Source organism: Crotalus tigris, unplaced genomic scaffold, assembly GCF_016545835.1.
Source record: "Crotalus tigris isolate CLP2741 ecotype Arizona unplaced genomic scaffold, ASM1654583v1 scf7180000018884.865410, whole genome shotgun sequence".
NCBI lineage: Eukaryota > Metazoa > Chordata > Lepidosauria > Squamata > Viperidae > Crotalus > Crotalus tigris.
In genome coordinates this window covers 346,670-372,859 of record NW_024097256.1, presented here as the reverse complement: position 1 = coordinate 372,859, position 26,190 = coordinate 346,670, and the positions used below count along the sequence as shown (strand labels likewise).

General features: G+C 42.4%; 1 protein-coding gene across 4 annotated transcripts in view; it reads right to left on the bottom strand.

Moving 5' to 3' along the window:
* The window catches only part of PAFAH2 (platelet activating factor acetylhydrolase 2), a 55,826-nt gene extending 42,016 nt beyond the window's left edge, over positions 1-13,810 (bottom strand). For all 4 annotated transcript variants that reach the window (XR_005558402.1, XR_005558401.1, XR_005558403.1 and 1 more), the window contains exons 1-2: positions 13,586-13,810; positions 2,853-3,003 (exon numbers count right to left, since the gene is read on the bottom strand). Coding sequence is in view for 1 of the 4 variants with exons in the window: in XM_039357250.1 (XP_039213184.1) it covers positions 2,853-3,003; positions 13,586-13,675 (241 nt within the window). In the remaining 3 variants the exon portion in view is untranslated. The remainder of the gene's footprint in view (positions 1-2,852; positions 3,004-13,585) is intronic.
* Between the last annotated feature and the right edge of the window lie 12,380 nt (positions 13,811-26,190).

Genomic DNA, 26,190 nt, shown 5'->3' with positions numbered 1-26,190 from the left:
TGAAACCCACAAATGGAACACACAGCTAGAGGGATTTAAACTATTTAAAAGAAACAGACCAAATAAAAGAGGAAGTAGAGTTGCTCTCTATATAAGAAATAACTACATCTCTACAGAAATAGAGCACAACAATGATGAAAACTCTCTTGAATGCATTTGGTCAATATAAAAGGGGGAAAAATGACATTGCCATAGGTGTATACTATAGGCCACCCAGCCAAACAGAGGAAATATATGAACTTTTTGCTAATCAGCTAACTAAGGTATGTAGGAAGCACATCACAATAGTAATGGGGGACTTTAATTACCTTGACATCAACTGGGAGAAAACTCTGCACCAAGTGGAAGATCAAACAGTTTCCTGATAAACCTAGCAGACAACTTTGTCTCCCAAAAAATAGAGAAAGGAACTAGAGGATTAGCCATATTGGATCTAATTCTCACTAACAGAGATGAAATGATAGAAGGTGTTAAAGCCACAGGAACCTTGGGAGGAAGTGATCATGCAATATTGGAATTCAACATTATGGAAGCACAAGCAATAGAACACAGTCAAACTAGAGTCTTGGACTTCAAGAGAGCTAATTTCAATAAACTTAGAGAGAGCTTGGGAAGGATTCCATGGATGAGAATCCTCAAGAGGAAAACAACTCAAGGAGCTTGGGAAATTTTGAAAAGTGAGATAATAAAAGCCCAGTCTAGCACAATACCAACAAAGAAGAAAAATAACAGCTCTCAAAAGAAACCAGCATGGCTTCATAAAGAACTCTCTGATAAATTGAAAGATAAAAAGGACAAGTATAAAAAGTGGAAAGAGGGGCACATAACTAAGGCAGAATATCAGCAAATAGCCCGAGCCTGCAAAGATGAGGAAAGCTAAAGCTCAAAATGAATTAAGGCTTGTGACCAAAGTAAAAAATAACAAAAAAGCTTCTTTCAACATGTAAAAAAAAATAAAAAAGTGAAGGAAATGATTGGTCCATTAGTGGAGGAAAGTAGCAGGAAGATGACAAGCAACAGGAAGAAAGCAGAACTATTTAACTCGTTTTTTGCATCTGTCTTTACACAAAGGGAAAAAACAGACCAACCTATCAAAAATAATGCCATAAAAAACAGAACAGAAACAAAACTTAAGATAGGCAAGAAAATGGTAAGTGAGCATCTGTCCAGCCTAGACGAGTTCAAATCACCAGGACCAGATGGATTATACCCAAAGGTTCTCAAGGAACTGGCAGATGTGATCTCAGAACCACTGAACTATATTTTTCAAAGATCCTGTAGCACTGGGGAACTACCAGAGGACTGGAAAAGAGCTGATGTAGTTCCCATCTTCAAAAAAGGAAAAAAATGGATCCAGGAAATTACAGATCTATCAGCCTGACCTTAATACCTGGGGAGATTCTGGAAAAAGATAATCAAACAACGAATGAGCAAACATCTAGAGGCAAACTAATTCATTACTAAAAGCCAACATGGGTTTGTCAAAAACAGATCATGCCAGACAAATCTTATTGCAATCTTGACCAAGTGACAAAATTAGTGGATCAGAGGAATGCTGTGGATATAATTTACTTGGACTTCAGTAAGGTATTTGATAAAGTAGATCACAACCTACTACTTAATAAGATAGAAAAATGTGGCTTAGATAGCATCACCACCAGATGGATTCATAGCTGGCTGACTGACCGTACTCAGCGTGTGGTCCTCAATGGAACCGCATCTACATGGAGGGAAGTGTGTAGTGGGGTGCCCAGGGCTCTGTTCTGGGCCCAGTGCTCTTCAACATCTTCATCAACGATTTGGACAAGGGGATAGATAAGGAACTCATCAAATTTGCAGATGACACCAAGCTGGCAGGAAGAGCCAAAACTCCAGAAGACAGGCCTAAGATACAGGAGGACCTGGACAGGCTTGAACACTGGGCACTATCTAACAAAATGAAATTTGATAGTGAAAAAAGTAAGGTTCTACATTTAGGCAAGAAAAAACAAATGTACAGGTATAGTATAGGGGGTACCTTGCTCAATAGTAGTAACCGTGAGAGGGATCTCGGAGTCCTAGTGGACAATCATTAAATATGAGCCAGCCGTGTGCTGCAGCTGCCAAAAAAGCCAACACAATGCTAGGCTGCATTAACAGAGGGATAGAATCAAGATCACGTGAAGTGTTAATACCAGTTTACAATGCCTTAGTAAGGCCACACTTGGAATACTGCATCCAGTTTTGGTCACCATGATGTAAAAAAGATGTTGAGACTCTAGAAAGAGTACAGAGAAGAGCAACAAAGATAATTAGGGACTGGAGGCTAAAAATATAAGGAACGGTTGCTGGAATTGGGTATGTCTAGTTTAATGAAGAGAAGGACGAGGGGGGACATGATAGCCATGTTCCAATATCTCAGGGGCTGCCACAAAGAAGAGGGAGTCAAGCTATTTTCCAAAGCGCCTGAAGGCAGGACAAGAAGCAACAAATGGAAACTAATCAAGGAGAGAAGCAACCTAGAACTAAGGAGAAACTTCCTGACAGTTAGAACAATTAACCAGTGGAACAACCTGCCTCCAGAAGCAGTGATTGCTCCAATACTGGAAGTTTTGAAGTACCATTCCCTATACCAAAATGGTATAGGGTTTCCTGCCTGAGCAGGGGGTTGGACCAGATGACCTCCAAAGTCCCTTCCAAATTATTATTATCATCATCATCATCATCATCATCATTATGCTAGCTGGGGAATTCTGGGAGTTGAAGTCCATAGATCTTAAAGCCACCATGGTTTGAAAACATTATTAGGCATAACAACAGCTGTGGGGACCACAGACTTTCACTAAGTAACTCACGTGCAACAGTTATCTTACCAAATGTGACACTGAGAAGTGGAGCAAACCATTTCCTATTTAAGCACAGGTAGTCAGCTATTCCGGAGTAATATTCATAGCGGGGAATCCAGGATGGCTCCTCGGCCTCACCCTGAGGGACGCAGGGATAGAAGAGGCGGAAGAAGAGGCCCTATGGAAAAGAAGGATGAAGTTAGCATAGATTCCCACTGTTGATTTCAAATTGCAGAAGAGTTTATTATTGCTACCTACATATAAGAATCTAGTTAACTAACAGTCACAGGGAGAGGGCTGGATTTGGGCCTCTTGTGGAAACACAGTGATTCAAAACTGATGACACCTTTAACTTCACCTTCCAGCTGAGCCTGCTCTTCTCTTACGTAGTCTATCTTCGGCAGACATCAGCCCATCTTCCCTTCGGTCCCTTAAAACAGGGCTTTCCAACCAGTGGTATGCGTACCACCTGTGTACTTTGCCATGTGGCACGTGGTACGCAACTGATAGCCAAGTGTAGCAGGGGAGGGGAATGAGCCCAAGCGACCCAAGCCTGAGGGAGAGGCAGCTGCAGCTGCAGGACTGTCTCGGCTCAGCAGAAGCCCCAGGAGCCAGCAGGGCTCCAGCTGATTGGCTCCAGCTGATTGGCGCTTCCAGAAGGGGAGGTGAACTGAAGAAAAAGGGGAGGAGGGGAGGAGAGGCTATAAAAGGAGGTGGTTTGGGCAGGGAAAGGGGAAAAAAAGACAACAGGGAAAGAGAAGGAGAGATCAGCCTGCAGGGAGGAAACAGGGACAGAGAAGCAGCAGCAGCTGTTGCTGGAAGAAAAGGTCCCCTCGTTCATTTTCTCCAGCCAGGAGAATTTTAAAGCTAAAAGCTGTTCGCAATTGCTGGAGCCTTTCTGTCTGGGATTGCAACATTGTGACTTGCGACATGCCTGAGGCAGCTTAAAGAAAAAAACCCCCAGAGTTTATGTGTTTATTTTGTGAGCCTTTCTTACTTTGCACTTGATTCCTGTGTCTTTAAGGGTACAGGGAAGGGATTGGGGAGGTGCATTCTTACTGCACTGTGAAAGGAGAGCTAAGAAGGGCCGACCAGCTAGCTCAGGGGTCTACAAACTTAGCAACTTTAAGACCTGTGGAGTTCAACTCCCAGAATTCCTCATCCAGCCATGATGGCTGAGGAATTCTGGGAGTTGAAGTCCACAAGTCATAAAAGGGCCAAGTCTGAAGACCCCTGAGCTAGCTGGTAGTGGTGCATATTAATAAACATGGATAAATTCATCATACATTTGTCAGTGCAAAGGGAAATGATTCAGCAAAGGAACCAAAGAATTTAAAACTGGTACTTTTTTACTTTTTTCCTACAGTTTGTAATATTTTATTAGATTATAGAATAAAATACAAAAATACAAAAGCAAATAGTAGGATATAATGGGGAGGAAAAAGGGGGGGAAAGTGAGCGGGAGAAGGGAAAAAGAACAGACTTCCTCTGTTGCAGTAGAAAGAAGCATTAACACTGAACCTCAACTTTTTTACTTTCCATATTATAAACTAGCATTTCTATAACAAGAAATGAATCTAATCAGTAAAACCCAAAATCCCCCTGTTTTTTTTAGTCATCATGTTTTTGACACCTTGCTAAGCACTGGTGGTACTCAAATATTGTCATGTCCTAAAAGTGGTACAATCTGTGATAAGGTTGAAAAGCCCTGCCTTAGAATTACCTCTCAGAATACGCTTACTCCATCCTTATGCCTCTGAATTTCCTTTTTCTGTAAATTCCTTACCCTTACTCCACTGCAACTCCAATATTTTTGCAGATGAGCCCTGGCAGCCTTGCCAGATGCAGTGTTTTCATTGCAGACAATAACACATGATAAATGTAGAACTAGAATAGTCATATAGTCATGCTGGCCACATGACCATGGTGCAATTTTCGGACACTGCTGCCCCCTAGAGTTGGACATGACTGGTCAGGGGAAACCTTTACCTTTAGAATAGGCAGCTATGGGGTAGATTACAGACCCTTGAAGTAATAAATGAAAATCAAACTTTAAAAGAGGAGAATCTGGGCTCAGGTCTAAGGTTTAGCCAGCTCGAGGTTTCTAGGATATTTCATTTGAGGAAATTCCAGTTTTCCAGCTGATAAGCGTCAGTCTCATTCATTGGATGGTTATGTATCTTTTCATTCCTTCCATTCTGTTGGCCAGGCTTTACACAAGGAGTGGACTGACACACACACACACCCCCCCATGGCTCCTTCTGGAAAGCATAAAGAAGCTTTTCCAATTTCCTATACTTCCTCATTTATATGCCAACGGGTTTTTCATTAATTGAAGTGACTCAACTTCTCTCCATGATATCATTCATATTCAGCTTCCTCAGCACAGCGTTGACTGCAATTCCTGGAACTCTTCAGCTAGCAGAGGCACAACGTATTTCATGGGTAACTTCTAGATTAAGAGGAAGGGATTGGCCCAAAGACCCCAAGGAAGCTTCTCAGGCTAATTGGGAATTAGAACTCGGAACTTCCCATTTCTAATCCAAAGCCACAGGGAGGCTGAGCAGGGACTGGCACTTGGGTTTCTCCACTCCTAGTACAATCTTGTTCACACCCCCTAGCACAAGTCTTCTTCAAACCTTGAACAGCTGTGATGGATTATAGCAAGGAGTGGATTCCCAGAAGGGAGGGATACATTCCAAAAGAATTAAGAGAGAACTCAGTCCAGATATTTTGTGGGAGAGAAAGAGGGCGAGGACAGTCCCTCCCTAAGAGTTCCCGGAGTATATGGTAGATGTAGATAGTAAAGTGCTTAGTCTGGCAAGATTCTGTCTATAGGTGTGGAAACAACAAATAATTCAGTTTGGAAGAATCACCATCTTGACGTTGGGGCCTGACAAAAACTATGTATTTGTTGTTCACTGATTCATCTCTATCTGAGCAGATACTCATATAATTATTGTATGAGAGACTAATATATTTGTCTATACAGGTAATTCTTGCTTAATGAGGGAAAGAGAGTTAGGTAGGCTAGCTGGGGTATTCTGTAAGTTGAAGCCCACAATCAAAGTTGCTAAGTCTGGAGACCCTTGTGCTAGAACAGCGGTTCTCAACCTATGGGTCGCGACCCCATTTGGGGTCAAATGACCATTTTACGGGGGTCGCCAAACAACGTGATCCGCCATTTTTCCCCCTCAGGGGGCGCCACCGCGCACGCGCACCGTGCATGGGGGCGCTGCCGCGCATGCGCACCGCGCATGCTCGGCGCGTCCGTGTGACCGGGGGTCGCCGTATAAAAAGGTTGAGAGCCACTGTGCTAGAAGATGGTCAAGTTGGAGCACTTCCAAAGAGCATTTTAAGATGCTTATTTAAGATTGTTATGTTTCTCTTGTTGGTTGTATGGAATGAAGTTTCCAACAACTTGGGGCTGTACAGTATTTATAATTTCAGTATTTATTATACAATGCTTTTTTATTGTTGTTTATTCTAACTGTATCATGGATGTTTCAACTCTACTGTACTGTGCTGTGAATCCTTAGTCAATTCAGTGGTATACAAATGAAATAAATAAACAACATTAACCTTTTGAGAACATGTTGTGAGCCTTCTCAAAAAAAAAAAAAGGCACTTCCTCATTGACCAAAGGGCTGTCATGATGAACCATAATATAAAACATTTTTTCCACAAAGGGAAACAACTCTTCACTCGTACATATTCTTATCTTTCTTCCTTTAGATGTTTGGTGCTTCCCCGCTATTTTTATTTTCTAAGAAAGCCAATGGGCAAGTGTGGAAGCAAGGAAAGAAAAAGGAAGGAAGGAAGGAAGGAAGGAAGGAAGGAAGGAAGGAAGGAAGGAAGGAAAGAAAGAAAGAAAGAAAGAAAGAAAGAAAGAAAGAAAGAAAGAAAGAAAGAAAGGGAAAAGGATGCCAGCACATGTTGGACCTTTGTTTGGCAAGGCAATCTCTACAGCACAATGTTAGCTACATTGCTCAGCCCTAATTTCTTATAGACAGACAAAAATCCGGACAAGCAAATGATGCACATATACACACAAAGATTTTAAAAATCTAAAGTTACTAGTGTTAGAAATATTATCTTGTGCAATTGGGCAATCACTAAAAAGCAGAAGAAATAAAAGGGAAACACTGAGTCATTTCAGGGTTAGAATGTACCGACAAGCAAAAATTAAAAATAGTAAAAAAAAAGAAAAAAAAAGGAATGCAATTTCCAAAAAGTACAATATCATTTAAACTGGGGGATTTGCAAACTGAAATAAGTCAACATTGCTTGTAAGTGCTAATTAATGCAGGGATTGAAATTTGAACTATAAGGGAAGTAGTGGGGTCAGTATGAAGCCCACATATTACAGTACAGCCTCCAGCTTACGACCATGATTGGCACTATTGCTAAGGCAGTTAAGTGAGTTGCACTTAAAAAAAGTTATGACTGTTTTGCGCCAGTTGTGAATCACTGCAGTTGCTAAAGTGAGTCTCGCTTCCTGTATTGACTCTGCTTATTGGAAGCTGGTTGGCAAGATAGCAAACAGAGATCATGTGACCCCCAGGACCTTGCAACCGTCGTAAATACACACCAGTTGCCAAGCATAAATTTTGATCATGTGACTGTGGGGATGGTGCAACGGTCATAAGTATGAGGACCAATCCTGTCACTTTTTTCAGTGCCCTTGTAACGTCATATGATTGCTAAACGAAGGATTGTAAGACAAGGGCTTCCTCTATTTAAAAAAAAAAAGAAAAATAAACCCAAAGGATGCAACTCAAGGGTTATCCTTGACTCTCTTTATTTTATCTTGCTTTCTGTTTTGGTCGTAGAATATTTACAACATAAACTGCATTTGTCTCCTTCCCTTTGTTTTTAATTATTATTCACTTATAGCAATCTTATTTCTCAGTCAACCAGAGTCTATTACTGAGCTGAAACAAAATTAATTTAATTTATTGTGGCCATTAGCCAACAAACAAAGATAAAACCGAGGAGAACACCCAACATGTGAGCACTTTCGGCATTCAGACTTTAGGACAGCCAATGCAATTTTACTGTGGGAAGAGGTCTGATCCATAACATAAGGCAAGGGTCTTCAAACTTGGCCCTTTTATGACTTGCGAACTTCAACTCTCAGCGTGCCTGGCTGAGGAATTCTGGGAATTGAAGTCCACAAGTCATAAAAGGGCCAAGTTTGAAGACCTCTGACATAAGCACTCTGATCTTCCTCTTCAAATGCAGGTAGTCCCCGACTTACGATCACAATTAAGCCCAAAATTCCTGCCACTAAGCGACATAGTTAAGTGAGTTTTGCCCCATTTTATGACTTTTCTTGCCTCAGTTAAGTGAATCACTACAGTTGTTAAGTTAGTACCCCAGCTGTTAAGTGACTCTGACTTCCCCATTGACTTCGCTTGTCAGAAGGATTGAAAAAAGGGGGATCACATGACCCCGGGACATTGCATGTGTCATAAATACAAGTCAGTTGCCAAGCGTTTGAATTCTGATCACGTGACCACGGGGATGTTGCAATGGCTGTAAAGAGTGAAAAACAACCATAAACCCCTTTGTTCAGTGACGCTGCACTTCGAACGGACAATAAATGAATGGTTGTGTAAGTCAAGAGTTACCTGTATTTGTTTTCAATTGATGGCTTTTACGTTACAAAAAGGGGCACGGCAGCAGTTAACAAGCTGTCAACTGGGAAGTGGGCGGTTTGAGACCCAAATACAATGGGGTGAGCTCCCGTTACTCGCTCCAGCTCCTGCCCACCTAGCAGTCTGAAAGCATGCAAATGTGAGTAGATTAATAGGTACCACTTTAGTGGGAAGATAACAGTGTTCTGTGTACCTTGGTGTAGAGTCATGCTGGCTACATGAACACGGAAGTGTCTTTGGACAACGCTGGCTCCCTCGGCTAGGAAATGGAGGTGAGTACTACCTCCTATAGCCGTGGTGGCGAACCTATGGCTCCTGTGCCACAGGCGGCACGCGGAGCCGTCTCTGGTGGCATGTGAGCCATTGCTGGGCCGAGCTGCTCCCTCCTCCTCTCCGCGCATGCGCAGTCTGGGAATATGTGAGAGGCTATAAAAGGAGCAACTTTCTGTGAAAGCAGCATTTGCTGCAGACAGCTTGAAAGCGAGCAGGAGTTGGAGCTGACAGCTTGGTGGCCATGCCCACTCGGTGGCCACGCTCACCTAGCACCCGACGATGCATAAGTGGATTTTGGGTTGCAGTTTGAGCACTCGGTCTCTAAAAGGTTCGCCACCACTGCCCTAGAGCCAGACATGACTGGACAGGGGAAACGTTTACTTTTAACTTAGTTTACAAAAAAACCCACCCCATATGGAAACAATGGCCCAGGATCCGGATCATGATTCTTTCTTCCACTGGAGTTCAGACCACGTCCGCCAAGACAGGAGCTTACAGCTGCTTTCAACAGCCCATTGCTCTCCAAAGAGGCCAAACTGCTAACCCCATTGAACTGCTTTGAGCTACCTAGCTTGAAGGGATATATTGAACGGAGTTCACAAAAGGCTAAACTTAGCACAAAGTCCCTCAAGGCTTTGCTTTGCACTGAGAAACAAAGCCATCTGGCCTTTGCAGTAACTATGAGTCACCCAAACAATGTCAATATACCTGAGAGGTTCAAAGCCTTTTTACCTACACAGATAATCTGAAATAAATGCAAATTCAGAATTCATGCACAATCTGGAACCTATGCAACTCTTTCTTCAACTGTTAACCGAAAGCAGCCATTTTGACAGGCAGAAGTCACAAATTAACTAAAATAATTCCTTATTTTTTTTTCTTTATAATCCTTCCCCTCCCCTTCTGTGTTGTATCATGTTGACTGTGGAGAAGGCCTTTTAAAAAATTTTCTCCTTTCTTAAAAGAATACCTTTTAGAAGTAGAATCTTGTTTGGTGGACCTAATTATCAGTTAAGATTTTAATTTGAATACATATGCTTCTAGGAGATTTATCCCACTAACTCCAACAAGTTCAATTCTAAATAAAGCCTCGCACTTAGAATCAGGATTCATCAAAATCAAAGGAATTAAACTAAATTATTTAATTATTAATTAATATTAAATTATCTAAAATGTGATTAAATTAAATGCAATTAAAATATCAATTATAAAATTAATAAATAGTAATGGGCCCCTTGAGTGCAGTCCGAAAACAGCTGGAACACCACTTGAACACCATTGGCATTGACAAAATCCTCCATTAGTCAATTGCAAAAGGCAGCTTTACTCAGAACAGCTTACATCCTGCCAGGATACTTTAACACTGTCAAACATCAACATCTACCTATCCCAGGTCTTTGGGAAGGATTTGAAAAATAGATAAAAGTGCCAAATCCAATCTATTCATCTGGCTGGCTGTTGACAAATCATATCTATATAGAAAAAGAACTTGAGACAATTCAAAATAGAAAAACCTGCAAATAAGATGTAGAACAACTGTGGCAAAAGAAAGCAAAGGTAGTACCGATACCAATAGTAACAGGTGCCTTGGGTGCTATCCCAAAACATCTGACCAACCAAGAATAAATCTACATTACTAAGCCATCTGAGCTGTACAATCTATGGATTAATTTCTGAAGGAGCGTGATTCTTCAGAAACATGCTATCTCCTTAAGTCAGTGGTTCTCAACCTGTGGGTCGGGACCCCATTTGGAGTCGAACGACCATTTCACGGGGGTCGCCAAACAACGCAGTCCGCCATTTTTTCCCCCTTTTCCTTAGCTGTGCTACTCCCTTTTATTCTATTGGCTTTTGAAAGCCAATAGAATAGACTCTCTTGAATAGAGTCTAATTCTATTGGCTTTCAAAAGCCAATAGGAATTGTCCAGGCTGTCTCTGCCCTGCTGAGCCCGCCAAAAGTCCCATTCTGCAAACGGTGCTGCACCAGTTGAGTAGTCCTCGACTTACGACCGGTTGAGTAGTCCTCGACTTACGACCGGTTGAGTAGTCCTCGACTTACAACCGGTTGGGGGGGGGTCGCGGCATTAAAAAGGTTGAGAACCACTGCCTTAAGTGCATGTTTCTCAACCAGTGTAACCTTAAGATGGACTTGAAATCCCAGAATTCTGGGATCTGAAGTGTAACAGAATAGCAGACTTGGAAGGGACCTCGGAGATCTTCTAATCCAGAGCTTTTCAACCAGTGGTACGGGTACCACCTGTGGTACATTGGCACCTGGCAGGTGGTACGCGACCATCCTAGAAAAGTAGCGGGGGAGAGGAATGAGCTGAACCGGTGGCAGCACCGCACAAGCCTGAGCGGAAGCGCCAGGATCAGTGCCGCTTTCCAGATGATCGGCATTTTTTCAAGGCTGCCAGGGCTCAGCGGAAGTGCCAGGATCAGCGCCAGGCTCCAACTGGAGCTGGGCGCTGATCCCAGCGCTTCTGCTGAGCCCAGAAGAAGCGCCGATCAGCTGGAATGTTTCAGCATCTCCAGGGTCTTGTGATTTACATTCAGATGCTTGGCAAGTGATTCATATTTATGACGTTCACAATGTCCCAGGGTCATGTGAAGGGACCAAAACCTGCTGCAACCACCCAGCAGATGGGGGGGGGAATAAAAACCAAACACCCCATCCTACTCCCACTGCCAATCCTCAACAGAAGTGCTCACAACAGTGAAAACCTTGGACAGGAGGAAGAGTGCCGCCGGGCCTGGTCTTGCTCGGCTGTGGTTTGTGGGGCACTTTTTTCAGTGTGACTGTAACTTTGAACAGTCACTAAGCGAACTGTTGTAAGTCAAGGACTACCAGTACTTTATCACTTTTTTCCTTTTTTTTTCGGTCATCAAGTTTTTGACACCTTGCTGGGCGACTGGTGGTACTCGGATGTTGCCATATCCTAAAGGTGACACAATGGGTGAAAAGGTTGAAAAGCCCTGTTCTAATCCAACCTTAAAGTTCCTAAGATTGATAAACATGCCTTAAGTCATGCCAAGTGTGGAAAGCCTACAACCCATGAACTACATGGGTTGACTGTAACAGGATGGAATAAAATTTCATAAGTCAACCATATGGTATATTAGAATATATATAAAATTTCATAAGTCAACCATATGGTATATTAGAATACTAGTATAAGTCCTTGGGTTTCATGAGACACTTAAACAGGAGACATCATAAATCCTGCCTCCAAATCCACATAGGAATGGCTGTCATGCTATGGTTACTTAGGAGTAAGTGAAGACAAGTTTTCAGACAGAGAGCAGATGGACTTCCTTTAGAGATGCTGTACTAGAGGGGTCTTCAAACCTGGCCCTTTTATGACTTGTGGACTTCAACTCCCAGAATTCCTGAGGAATTCTGGGAGTTGAAGTCCACAAGTCATAAAAGGGCCAAGTTTGAAGACCCCTGCTCTAGTACAGTGCTTTTCAATCTCATCTAGGGTATTCTGGGAACTGAATTCCACACCTTATAATGGCTGAGATTGAGAAATATTGTTCTAATAGCAGTTGCCCTGACACTTCTAAGATCACTTCCAACTATTCAATTCCACAAATATACAGCACAACAGTTAAGTAAAGAAACAGTCACACCTAAGTACAGAAACTGGTCAATCTGCCCTGTGCAGGAAGAGTTCCTGAACAGACATGACTCTTTCTTTAGGCCAGCAATATTTAAATCAAATCATCATTCATCTCTGAAGCACAGGAACACTAACACCCAACAGCTGTTCCCAAAGGTAAGAGAGGAAGCGTGGATTTGACATCACACAAGAAAAGTTTGAGATTTTTGTAAAACAAAAGAGAAATAATGGTAGCAACTGAAATGTGTAAAATTACACCCAGGTTGGCAAGAGTGAGTTAACCTCTTAGATCAGGGCTCCTCAACCTTGGCAATTTTAAGACTTTAAGCTGGCTGAGGAATTCTGGGATTGAAGTCCACAAGTCTTAAAGTTGCCAAGGTTGAGGACCCCTGTCTTAGATGTTACGATCTTAGATCCCAGAACCTAAAATATTAGAGCAGTGTTTCTCACCCTTGGCTAGCGAATGCAAGCTAGCGAATTTTGGGGCGTTAAAGTTCACACATCTTACAGCTGCCGAGGTTGGGAAACACAGTGTTCAACAATAAATTGTTGCCACTGTGTTCACACAGCACACCAAGGCCTAAAGAAGCCACAACGGAATGGCTTGAGAAGAAGGCTTGCTTCAACAATCAACAGTAGCTATTTGGTTTTAGTTTAGCCACCTGGCTGAATTAAATCAGTGTCCGATGAAGTGCATTTGCTAAATGCAGTAGAACTGACTGGTTTTTAGCTTGGAAAATTTGAACAGGTAATGTCATGTCTACTAATTATGATGTCTACACATTACTTTGAGGACCAGAAATTCTTCCAAATCTGAATCTGTTAAGGACAATGGCTGAAGGATGCTTCAGAAGTTCCACGGTGCTTGCCAAGAAAAGGGGACTGAGAACACATCACAAAGATAGGAAGCAGAGCGGTTGGACGGGTTTCATCTTAAGTACTAGCAATATCTTGACCTCTTGTCTACATGTGTTTACACCAGGGGTCTTCAAACTTGGCCCTTTTATGACTTGTGGACTTCAACTTCCAGAATTCCTCAGCCAGCGAGCCTGACTGAGGAATTCTGGGAGTTGAAGTTCACAAGTCATAAAAAGGCCAAGTTTGAAGAGCCCTGATGTAGACATTCGTAAGAATTAGCCCTCTTTCCCACGTTCTTGTTGAAACGAGAGCCCGAGCCCGTCCCGCGGTGCCCTTGCGCACCTACCTTGGGGGTCTGGCCCACCATCACGTCGGTGCAGCCGACCGGATAAGCGCCCCTCCCGTGGGGCAAGCCGAGGGACTGGGTGACCCCCATCCTTGAAGCTTCGTCTCCCGCGGGAATTCCGAGGCGGCCCGAAACGGCAGCTTTCAGACGATCTCCGGGGCTGGAAGAAGAGAAAAGGGCAGCGCGGTTTCGCTTCCTCCCCTCGGCTCTTCCCGGCCATTGGCTGGCGGCGGAGCGACCCGTCTGCGGGCCGAGCGAGGGAGGAGCCCGGAGGCGCCGAAAGGAGGAAGTTCTGCAGCCGAGGGAGCCAACGCTGCGGGGCAAGCGGGGCTGGTTTGTGGACTTTGGATCGCGCGTCCAGGGCGCGCAGCCAAAGGATTTCGCGTTGCTCGCTTGGGTCGGATGGGAGTTGGAATTCAGCACATCTGGACAAAGGCCGCTTGAGAAAAGAGCACCGCTGGGTTAAAATTTACACGGAAGTTTCTCTCTCTCTTGCTCTCCTTTCTTCCTTTCTCTCTCCTTCCTTCCTAACTGAAGGCAGCAAACATTCCTAATACTAGTTTTTCCCGTGTCATCGATCTGCTGAACACCTAATTCTTACAGTGCTGCCTAATGTCTTTGCGGTGTGTAATATTATTATTTATCATTATCTTCTTTACTCCCCCTTTTATTGGGATGGTGATGATGATTTTGTTGCTTTGCATGTACACTGAATGCTTCTGTACTGGAGACAAATTCCTTGTGTGTCAATCACACTTGGTCAAATAAAGTTCAATTAAGCGCAGTCCAATTTCCTTCCTCTCTTCCCCACAACAACCCTGTGAGATGGTTTGGGTTGGGAGACAGGGACTAGCCCAGGGATAGGCAACCTCGGCTCAGGAATTTCTTTGGCTCTTTTAAATTCCTGAATAACGCTGGGACAATTGTGAGGCTAAGTGGAAAACCTTACACCACTGGTGGCGAACCTTTTAGAGACCGAGTGCCCAAACTGCAACCCAAAACCCACTTATGCATCTTCGAGTGCTGGGTGGGCGTGGCCCATTGGGTAGGCGTGGCTGCAGTGGTAATGGCAGACTGGGTGGGACTAAAAAGTTCAATCAATCAATTTCAACTTTGCGAGATTTTTTCTCCCCTCCCGCTAGATACAGTGTTTCTCAACCTTGACAATTTAAGGCATGTGGACTTCAACTCCCAGAATTCCACAGCCAGCATTGCTGGCTGTGGAATTCTGGGAGTTGAAGTCCACATGCCTTAAAATTGTCAAGGTTGAGAAACACTGTGCTAGAAGTTGAAATTGACTGATTTAACTTTTTTTTTTTTGGTACACGGCGACGGAGGCCTAAAGCAAAAAGGTTTTATAAAACCCAGCTGAAGGCGTGTCCACAGAGAGGGCTCTGAGTGCCACCTCTGCCACCCGTGCCATAGGTTTACCACCACTGCCTTATGCTATATAACACAAATTGTTAAACTTTCATTATGCAAATTATATAAGGGAAGAAAAGAAAAGAAAATTCAAAGAACTGAAAGCAAGTTTTTTTTTTCTCTCTTTTTCTTTAAATCTGGCTCTTTGGGCTATTCAATTCCCCTTTGTCAGAGGTGAGGTGAGGGGGCTGCTAGTTTTTCCCTCCCCTTCACACCTGCAAAAGGCCTCAGGTTCAATATACCTTTTAAGTATTTCCCCTCTGTCTTTTGAAGTTGCTGGGCTAAATTGGAAGTAACCATAAATGTTCCCCTCCTTTTTAATTAAAGGGTTAGGCCTGTTTTAGCCTCAAACCCCAAACTGATATGTGTCTTTTGTTATATGGCCAGTCAGAACATTCACTATGCTGGCTCAGGAATTCTGGGAGTTGAAGTCATAAAAGAGCCAAGGTCGCCTACCCCTGGACTAGCCAAAAGCACTATTACTCACAGTCTCCTGATGATTGGCCCAAAGTTAACCAGCTGGTTTTGATGAGAAAGGCGGACTAGAACTCACCACCTCCTGGTTTATAGGCCAGCACCTTAACTACACCAAAGCCCAGCTTCACTGTAGATCAGTGGTTCTCAACCTGCGGGTTGGGGCCCCATTTGGGGTTGAACGACCATTTCACGGGGGTCGCCAAACAATGCAGTCCGCCATTTTTCCCCCCTTTTCCTTAGCTGTGCTACTCCCTTTTATTCTATTGGCTTTTGAAAGCCAATAGAATAGACTCTCTTGAATAGAGTCTAATTCTATTGGCTTTCAAAAGACAATAGGAATTGTCCAGGCTGTCTCTGCCCTGCTGAGCCCGCCAAAAGTCCCATTCTGCAAACGGTGCTGCGCCAGTTGAGTAGTCCTCGACTTACGACTGGTTGAGTAGTCCTCGACTTATGACCGGTTGGGGGTCGTGGCATTAAAAAGGTTGAGAACCACTGCTCTACAGGCCCCTGACTACATATTGTGAGCCCTCTTTTACCATTAGGCTGCAGCAGATTCCTTCCCTGCCTTTGTGCATGTGCGTATGAGTCTTTGTAAACACTCATACCTCAGCCCTGCTATTTCCACTCCCTTGGCAAAGTAAAATGGAAAAGCAGGTTTCCTTTCCTGGTTTTGCTCATTTTAAAAGTATCTTTATGCAAAACAAACCTGTCCTGCTTTGATGGCTAAGCAAGGTATTTCAAAAGAGTGAAAAAGGCAGGTGAGCACAAATGAGCTGCAAAATTCTAGATGAGCACCAGATGGCAGCAAACCATTAGCTAGGCCCTTTACTGCTGCCATCTACTGTTCATCCAGACTTTTTTAGCCCAGAACTGGAAGTCCGAATGAAGATATTTGCACAGGCCACACACAACAAGAAAGAAAGTTAAAAACATCCAAAAGTCACTTCAATGTTGGATATTTTCAGACAGGTTCATATGGTTTCATTCAAAGCAGGAAAACAAGCAGCCTACATATACGGTAAATCCTGAGTTGTCGTTAGTATTTTGGAATTCTCTACTTGCCCTTGTTTTATTGGACATGAACTTCAATAGATAAGAAATGAAGTGGACGAAAAAAATTAAATTGGTAGAATTAAATTGATGGTGATTCAATGGATCTCCGCGAGTCTTAAAAATGCCCTGTGCAGATCTAAGGTCTCGGTTTCCCAATAAAGCATCCCTAGGAAAATATTTTCTCAGGTTTTATTAGAGACAAATCCCCCTTTGTTTATTGCTGCTTTTTGTAAAATAACAAGGGTGGGCAAGCGTGTTTCTCTAGACTCTTTCATTTATGATTTTTTTTTCTCCTTTTACCTTCAGTCACAGAGGCCATTTAAAAATAGACAGACTTAAAAGGAAGGTTTTAACATAAATCAAAGGACCAACGTTTTTATTACTCAGTCAACATTCCAAGGCATTTTTATTCTCCAAGGCTTTTAATGGACGATTGATGGCTACAGCTCTTATTTCTTCCTTTTTATAGAGATTTATGGCACTTTGGGCATAAAAGGAGCATGTGAACATTTTACATGTGCAACGTATTACTAGCTATAATGGTTAACTTCTGAATATAATCAGGAGTGCTGTCTGATTTAATTATATTCCCCCTAAATGGCTTAATAGAATTTTCACACTGATGCTGGTAAACAGTTTTCTTAAAATAAATAGTATGAAAATGCTATAAATCGGGTCTGCAACCTTGACAACATTAAGACTTGTGGACTTCAGCTCCCAGAATTCCTCAGCCAGCATAGCCAGCATACACATTAAGGACATTGATTACAATGTCCCTATTGAAGAGTGTGAGAAGATGGGAGACAGCTGTAATGCAGTTCTTTTTGTGTCAACCCAGAGTCAACATGTAGGGGAGATGGGCAAGCACAGACATTTAATGAATGAATGAATAAAAACAAGGTAGATTAAATTAAGAAATTGATGCCATATAGATCAGGATTACTTTTAGTATAGAAGCAGCCCTTGACATGTGACTTAATGGAGCCTGCCCATTACAGTTGTACAGTGGTACTTTGTTACTCAATTGCTTTGAAACTCATTGAATTTGGTACTCAGTGCATTTTGATGCAAAAAATATTGTCCCGATACTCATCGTTTGTTGGTAAGCAACACACAAGCCAGAACTTGTCAATGTCAGCTGCCTTGTGACTCATTACATTATTCCTTATAAGAAAAAAATGGTTTGGAACTCATGAATTTTGGTAGCCATTGTATCTCCTGGAACCGATTAAAGATGAGTACTGAGATATCACTGTATGTTGTGGCTGTTGTAAAATGTACTCTGCAGTCATTAGGCAAACCCATTGTTCACTGTGATGTGGTTTTGCTGAAAACTGGAAGTGCTGGGTTTTACTAAAAGGGCAGTCACATGACCACGGAATGCTGCCAGTGGCTGTAAATGCAGCCATGTTGCCACATGCTCAAGGTTCAGTCACATGACCACAGAGAGGGGTCCAACGATGGGAACTTGGAATGTGGTTTATAGGACTCCTTTTTAAGATTGGTTGTAAGTCAAATACAGCTATAGAAATAGAATTTTGCCGGTCTCAATCAATGAATCAGAATAAAGCTGGAAGGGACCTTGGAGGTCTTCTAGTCCAGCCCCCTGTTCAAGCAGGAGCCCCTATATCATTTCATACAGGTGGCTGTCCAGTTTCTTCTTAAAAACACTGAGTGATGAAGCACCCATAACATCTGAAGATGTTCCACTGGTTAATTGTCCTCACTGTTAGGAAGCTTCTCCTTAATTCCAGGTTGCTTCTCTCCTCGATTATTAATTTAGATCAGGAAGGGACCTGATCTAAATCAAAGGAAATAGTGAGGCCAGATCACAATCTTACACAGAAGTAATTTCATTTCATGTTGATGTCTTTCATTCAAATGCAGGTGATTTAATTAAATTTGCTGCCTTTAAGGCAATAAAAATAATGATTTCATTGTATTAACTTTTCCTTCTAACCTTTTACAAATTATGGTTCGGGTGTAGCTTTTGGAGAGTTAGGGCTTTGTATGCCATCCTGGAAATGTTAATTGCCTAGCTCTACCTTATGGATGGAGCAATTAAAAAAAGAATAGCAAATAGGGAGATGCAGAAAACATTAGCCCTCTGCTGCCCTCTGTTGGTCATGTAGAATTTTTTTTCTGTCCAGTTCTGGTAGCCAGCTTACAATTTTCAATGGAAAAGATTATCTGGCAAGGTTGCACTTCATTAAATTAAGCATTTTAGAATGGTCAGACCTAGTTAATACAAGGAGGGACTATGAACCAGGAAATCCTCAGGCTGAAGGCTAGACTAGGAAGCAAAAAAAAAAACATGAAAGATGGTAACGGAAAACTGCTTTACTGCCCTAGAAGCAAATGTGAATCTCGTCTTGGGAGTCACCAGGAATCTAAGAAGACTATAGTTTGGTGTTTCTCAATCTTCACAATTGAACTGGCTGGAAAATTCTAGGTGTTGAAGTCTACCCATCTTAAAAATATTAGAAAATGAGAAACATTTCTGTAGTTAGTCTGTAATGTCTGGTTTTGATGTTTAAGACCAATGAGCTAAATTTGCACAGAACATTGGAAAAATGTACATCGCTGTGGTTTTTTAGTGTAAAAAATGAGGTTTTTCCAGTTGGCAGCACAATGCGTTTGTTGGATTTCATGAATCTGACAAAATTTTCACAAACCTATATATTATAATAATTATTATATTAGTTTATCCCCATCTTGGTGGTATTTTTTCCATCTGTTGCATCTTCCGTTGTAGCCATGATGACATCAGCATTCCCTTTAATGATCAGCTAGGCTATTGAATGCTGAGTGGATCCCATTGTGGTTTGAAAACTACAATGCAGGAAACCAACGACTGGGGTTTATTTTACAAATAATAGTTCAAACTAAAACGCTGGTGTTGTACTGTATTGACTTTACCTGCCTGGAACTGTCATGACTTTCTGCATCTGAACTCTAGATATCCTTCTCTGCACCAAGTTAATTTAGTGAATTGAAGGCTAAATTTTCATGTTGATGCACAATCTGCAAAGATTGTTTTGTTCTCAATCTACAAAGAATAAAATATTTAATTTTGTTCTCCCTAACTAGTGAGGAAGAATATCAGGCTTTTGTGAGCAGATCTGAAGGCGATGATGGGATCAGATCAAAGCTGCATGGAAGTTAGGTCAATAACAAAATCATAGAATTATAGGGCTGAAGAGGACCTTGGAGGTCTTCTAGTCCAGCCCTCCCCCCCCTGCCCAAAGCAGAGGTCCTCATACTATGTCAGACAAATAGGTGTCCAATCTTTTCTTGAAAACCTCCAGCTTTGGAGCACCCACAACTAATAATAATAATAATAATAATAATAATAATAATAATAATATTAGTAGTAGTAGTAGTAGTAGTAGTAGTAGTAGTAGAAGTAATAGGCGCCTTGGGTGCAATCCCAAAACAACTGGAGTACCACTTGAACACCATTGGCATTGACAAATTCGCCATTAGTCAATTGCAAAAGGCGGCCTTACTAGGAACTGCTTCCATCCTGCGACGATATCTGTAATACCATCAAACATCCACATCTGCCTATCCCAGGTCCTGGGTAAGGACTCGATAGGTAGACAAAAATGCTAAATCCAGTCTGAACTTCTGGCTGACTGTGCGATGATCATAACAACAACAACAATAATAATAAAGTTGGAAGGGACCTTGGAGGTCATCTAGTCCATCTCCCTGCTCAGGCAGGAAAACTTATACCATTTCAGACAAATGGCTGTCCAGTTTCTTTTTAAAAACTTCCAGTGTTGGAGCATTCACCAGTTCTGGAGGCAAGTTGTTCCACTGATTAATTGTTCTCACTGTCAGAAAATTTCTCCTTAGTTCTAGGTTGCTTCTCTCTTTGGCTTCTTGTCCTGCCCTCTGGTGCTGCAGACAATACATTGACATCCTCTTCTCTGTGATAGCCCTTCAAGTATTAGAAGACGGTTATCATGTCTGTCTCCCCTACTTTCTCTTTGTTAGCCTAGAGGGGTCAGCAACTTTAAACACTCAAAGAGCCATTTGGACCCGTTTCCCACAAAAAAGAAAACACCGGGAGCCACAAAACCCTTTTGACATCTAAAATGAAAATAACACTGCATATATCGTTTTTTTTACGTTTATGCTATGTATAAAAAAACTATAGTGTGTTGCATTTATGAAATCAATGAACTGCTACAGAGAAAACAAATTTTGATTTCTGCATGCAACAAAAACATTTTGAACTCCGAAAAAAAAGGCGCTGGGTTGAAGGTTATTTTCAAATAAAACACTCAGTGTCTATTTGAGTCCTTGTATTTATGAAATAAAAAGCTGAACTTAATTAAATTCAATTAGTAGTGAAAGCAAATGAATCTGCCAACGTAGCATTAAATGTTCTGTTTTCTTCTGAAACTTTTATTTTCTTGGATTTATCCATGGTTGGCCTACCAGAGGTCGAAAAGCACAATAAATCTCGTGCTGGCGGCTGTCGCACATTGGCAGTTGTGATATATATTTTGAGCAACAGAGAGCCACAGCAGAGGGATGAAAAAGCCACATGTACTTCCAGAGCTACGGGTTGCCGACCCCTGGCCTAGACACACCTAGTTCACTTAGCTCATGACTTTTCAACTTTTTCACAGATTGTACCACTTTTAGGACATGACAATATTCAAGTACCACCAGTGCTTAGCAAGGTGTCAAAAACTTGATGACTAAAAAAAAAAAAAGGGGGGGGGATTTTGGGCTTTACTGGTTAAATTCATTTGTTGTTATAGAAAATGTCTAGTTTATAATATTATGGAAAAGTAAAAGTTGAGGTTCAGTGTTAATGCTTCCTTTCTACAACAACAATGGAACTCAATGCCTTTTCTTTTCTTTTTCCCTTCTCTCCCTCACTTTTCCCTTTTTCTTTCACCCTTCGCTCGCAACCCCCCTCACCCTTTGCTAGCAAAACCCTCTAGCTTGCTCTTTCACTCACACCTTGCTCGCACAAGCTTTTCTCTTGCTCTCATTTACACACACATTGCTTGCAAAAGCCCCTTGCTCACTCTTTCACTCACCCTTCACTCGCAAAGGCCGCTCACTCACTATCTCCTCACCACTTCACTAACAAAAGCCTCTTCTGTTCTCTCTCTTTCTCCGTGTGTGTTTTTCTCTCCCGCCAAAACCTGCTCCTTTTATAGGTTGTCCTCTCTCTGCCTCCTCTTCCTACTCTCCCGGGTGTGCCAGATGTTCCAATCAGCATGCAGCCATGTGGGCAGATCCTGGGGCTTCTGCCGAGCCCTGCAACTCCAGCCGGTCTCCTCCAGGTCTTGCGGCACCACTTTAGCTAGTTCCCTCCCCCACTACACTTGGCTAGGGGTCGCGTACCACCTGCCAGATGCTAAAGTACCACAGGTGGTACGTGTTGGGTTGAAAAGCCCTGCCTTAGCTGATGATTGTACACTTTAGCCTTTGTTGCTGTTCTCTGCTCTCTTTCAGGGGCCTCAGCATCTTAACAAAAGCATTTTGCTAGTGCTCCAAAAAGAAGACCCCCATTTTATGTATTTGAAGCATAGAATATGAGAGGCATGAATAAAGAAAAACATGGAATTGTTAGCGAGGACATACAACGTACCATACCGAATGGAACAAGTCAACGTAGGGAGACCAGTAATGGTCGACTGGAGTGTAAAAGCTGAAAACAAATGGAGGAATCTCAAATTGGAACGGGAGTTGGACTGAATTAACAGGAGATCAGTTGACAAAGTTTCGCAAAGCGAGTTCCTGGAGTATTGTCAACATCTAATTCAAGCAAAAAGAAACACATTCTACCCTTGGATCTCATTCAACACACAACAGAATCAGATCTATTATATAATAGGGAACAGGCACTATCTAGGGAGCCAGAACATTTTCAAGTGCAGATTGTGGAATGGATGATGAATTATTGGTGCCAAATATGCAAGACGTGGCAGTAAGATTTGATCTGAAGGATATAAAGTAAGTACCTATAAATAATGTAAGGAATACATTCCGTATGCTTACGCAAAAGCGACTTTGATGTATTGGGTGGGCGAGGGGTGTGGGTGGAAAGGAAGAGGCTTAATAGAAATCAAAGCAGAAAAAAAAATATTACCAACCTTTCAAAAAAGAAAAGATCCAAGTGGCTATCAGAATAGCTGTCAGGATACATGAAGGAAGACAAAGCTTTGGACAACAAAAAGGATGGAGAATAAGTGGATGCAGATTTACAACATCAACCAGGGAAGAACAAGGAAATATAGTCCAAGAATGTCAACAAACAGAAGGACAAGAAATGGAAAAGAAGCTGAGAGAAATCACAGCAAAATTTATCATTAAGGAACACACAAGCATGGAAGCGATCTCATAAGAGCTAATTGGGTTTAAAAGAAGATGGGAGAGCTATATATCAATCCTTTTGCAAAGTATTATGCAACAATAAAAACACTTACAGAGAGAGAATATATATTAGGAACTGACTCATTAAAAAAGTGAAGTGGGATGGCCAATTGGCCAATGGTCAAATCTGAAACCAGCAGACTCAGATGAAAAGCACTGAAGTCTTTAAAGCTGTAGGAGATGAGGTGGTTAAAATGTTAACTGTTCTGTGTCGACAAATATGGAACAAATCTGTGTTTCCTAAAGATTGGAAGAGATTCTTAACCACAATGAAATGATTGAGGCATCAGGCTAGAGCAGGGGTAGGCAACCTTGGCTCTTTTATGACTCGTGGACTTCAACTCCCAGAATTCCTGAGCCAGCCATGCCTACCCCTGCACTAGACTAAGATAATCAGCAAGCAGAAAGTCCTATATCTTGGGCATGCAGTTGAACAGATGGTGGATTATATAGTGTCGATCAGTGTTGTCAAACCTTGACAACTTTACAATATGTGGACTTCAACTCTCAGAATTCCTTAGCCTGCATTCTGGCTGGGGTATTTGGGGAGTTAAAATCTGCCCATCTATAGTTGCTAATTTTAAAAAAGATCGAAATAGAAAAGGATAGGATAGGAAGGGACCTTGGAGGTCTTCTAGTCCAGCCCCCTGCTCAAGCAGGAGAACCTATAGTGTCCCATACAGGTGAATGTCCAGTCTCTTCTTGAAAATCTCCAGTGATGGAGCGCCCACGATTTCTGGGGACAAGCTGTTTCACTGGTTAATTGTCCTCACTGTCAGGAAGTTTCTCCTTAATTCCAGGTTGCTTCTCTCCTTGGTCAATTTCCAACCATTGTTTCTTGTCCTTCCCTCTGGTGCTTTGGTGAACAACCTGGCCCCCTCTGCCTTGTGGCAGCCCTCAAATACTGGAATAATGCTATCATGTCTCCCCTATTTCTTCTTTTCTTTAGATTAGTCAAACCCAAGTCCTGCAGCCATTCTTGGTATGTTTTAGTCTCCAAGCCTCTGATCATCTTAGTTGCTCTTCTCTGATTTTTTTCCAAATTCTCAGCATCTTTTTTGTGATATGGTGACCAAAATTGGCTGCAGTATTCCAGGTGTGGTCTTACTAGGGTTTTATGAAGTGGTACTAATAGAAGGATGGTACTAATAGAAAGATAGAATCTCAGAAATGATAGGAATGTACTTAGTCATTACTAGAGAGAGGTTGAAATGGCAAGATGTGAACATGTACCCACTCAGAGTTGAATCCAATTCAGTGGTGACTCACTGAATTAATCTAGTCTTATCTGCCAGCCCCGTCTTTTTTTTTTTTTTTTTTTGCCAACAAAACACTGCCTGTCCATTGAAATCCAGAGGGGGGAGCCCTATAACCATTCAGCCACCAAAGGCTTTCCTCCTTTGTAATCTGATGGACTATTGGACATCAATTATATCCAAAAGTTCGTGGCTCTGTCCATCTGCTTCTGACATCTGTCAGCAGGCTATCTCTGGAAACAGATCAGAAATGGGGAGGGGGAGAAACTGTCTGAAGAGTTTGAAAATGGGCTGGGTCTGCTGAGAAAAACAAATCTGAAAAAATTCTTACTTGGAAAGACCAAAAGAACTCTGTCCTCTGTTTTGGATACATGCACTAGTACAGTGATGGCGAACTTTTTAGAGACTGAGTGCCCCCAAATTGCCCCGCCCCCAGCCCGCCCCCGCCCTGCTTCGCCCTCACCTCACCCACCCTCAGGGCCATCCATGGCCTGCCGCAGATCGCCCAGGCAGCCCTGCAGCGCCATGGTGGCTATACCCTCCACCTGTGCTCCGGAGCATCATGTGCTGCCCAGCTGCCATGTGCTTGGCTGCGCTGCTCCGTGTGGGCCGCACCCAGGGGTGACTCTCCTCCGGGGGGGGCTGCTGCTGAGGACTGGGCTGCGGGGGGAGGCGGGGCTGGGGCGATAGTGTGCGTGCCCACTCGTGCCATAGGTTCGCCACCACTGAAATAGTATTTTTCATTGACGCCTAGAAACGGTACACAAATCCACATTATTTTTTTTAAGTTATTAAATTACTATCTTTCATGAGCTGCCACAACTGGCATTCCATTTGTTTTTCGCCCTCTTGAGGTTGGGGTGTTGTTGCACAGCAAAAACATACTTAAAGTGCCTCCATTTCTACCATGATCTTAAAAGATTCTTGGTGTTTCTCAGCCTTGACAAGTTTCAAACATGTGGACTTCAACTCCTAGAATTCCTTAACCAGCATGTAATTAAATTTAATTATTATTAAAAATAATAAAGGGGAATAGAAGGTAATCCTCTACTTGAAATCATTCATTTAGTGACCATTTGAAGTTACAACAACACTGATAAAAATGACCTATGACCATTTTTCACACTTATGAACATTGCAGCAAACCCATGGTCATGTGAACAAAATTAGGGCACTTGGCAACTGGCATGTATTTATGATAGTTGTCGTGTCCCGGGGTCATGTGATCACTTTTTGCAAACTCCTGACAAGCAAAGTCAATGGGGAATAACAATAACAACAACAAATAACAACAAATAATAACAATAATAATAACAATAATAATAATAAGTTGGAAGTGACCTTAGAAGTCATCTAGTCCAATCCCTGCTCAGGCAGGAAACCCTATACCATTTCAGACAAATGGCTGTCCAGTCTCTTCTTAAAGACTTCCAGTGTTGGAGCATTCACCGCTTCTGGAGGCAGGTTGTTCCACTGGTTAATCGTTCTAACTGTCACGAAGTTTCTCTTTAGTTCTAGGTTGCTTCTCTCTTTGGTTAGTTTCCATCCATTGCTTCTTGTCCTGCCTTCAGGCGCTTTGGAGAATAGCTTGAGTTCCTCTTCTTTGGGGCAGCCCCTGAGATTTTGGAACACGGCTATCATGTCCCCCCTCGTCCTTCTCTTTATTAAACTGAGGGGCACCATACCAACTGTGTGTGAGTCAGTAATTGAAACTTGAAGCAGGGAAATTGGGGCGATGATCCAGAGTGGCCAGCTTCTGCCTTCCCTATGAGATTTAGCTTGACTCCCTCTTCTTTGTGGCAACCTTTGACATATTGGAAGACTGCTATCATGTCACCCCTAGTCTTTCTTTTCATTAAACTAGACATACCCAATTCCAGCAACCGTTCCTTATGTTTTAGCCTCCAGTCGCCTAATCATCTTTGTTGCTCTTCTCTGTACTCTTTCTAGAGTCTCAACATCTTTTTTACATCGTGGTGACCAAACCTAGAT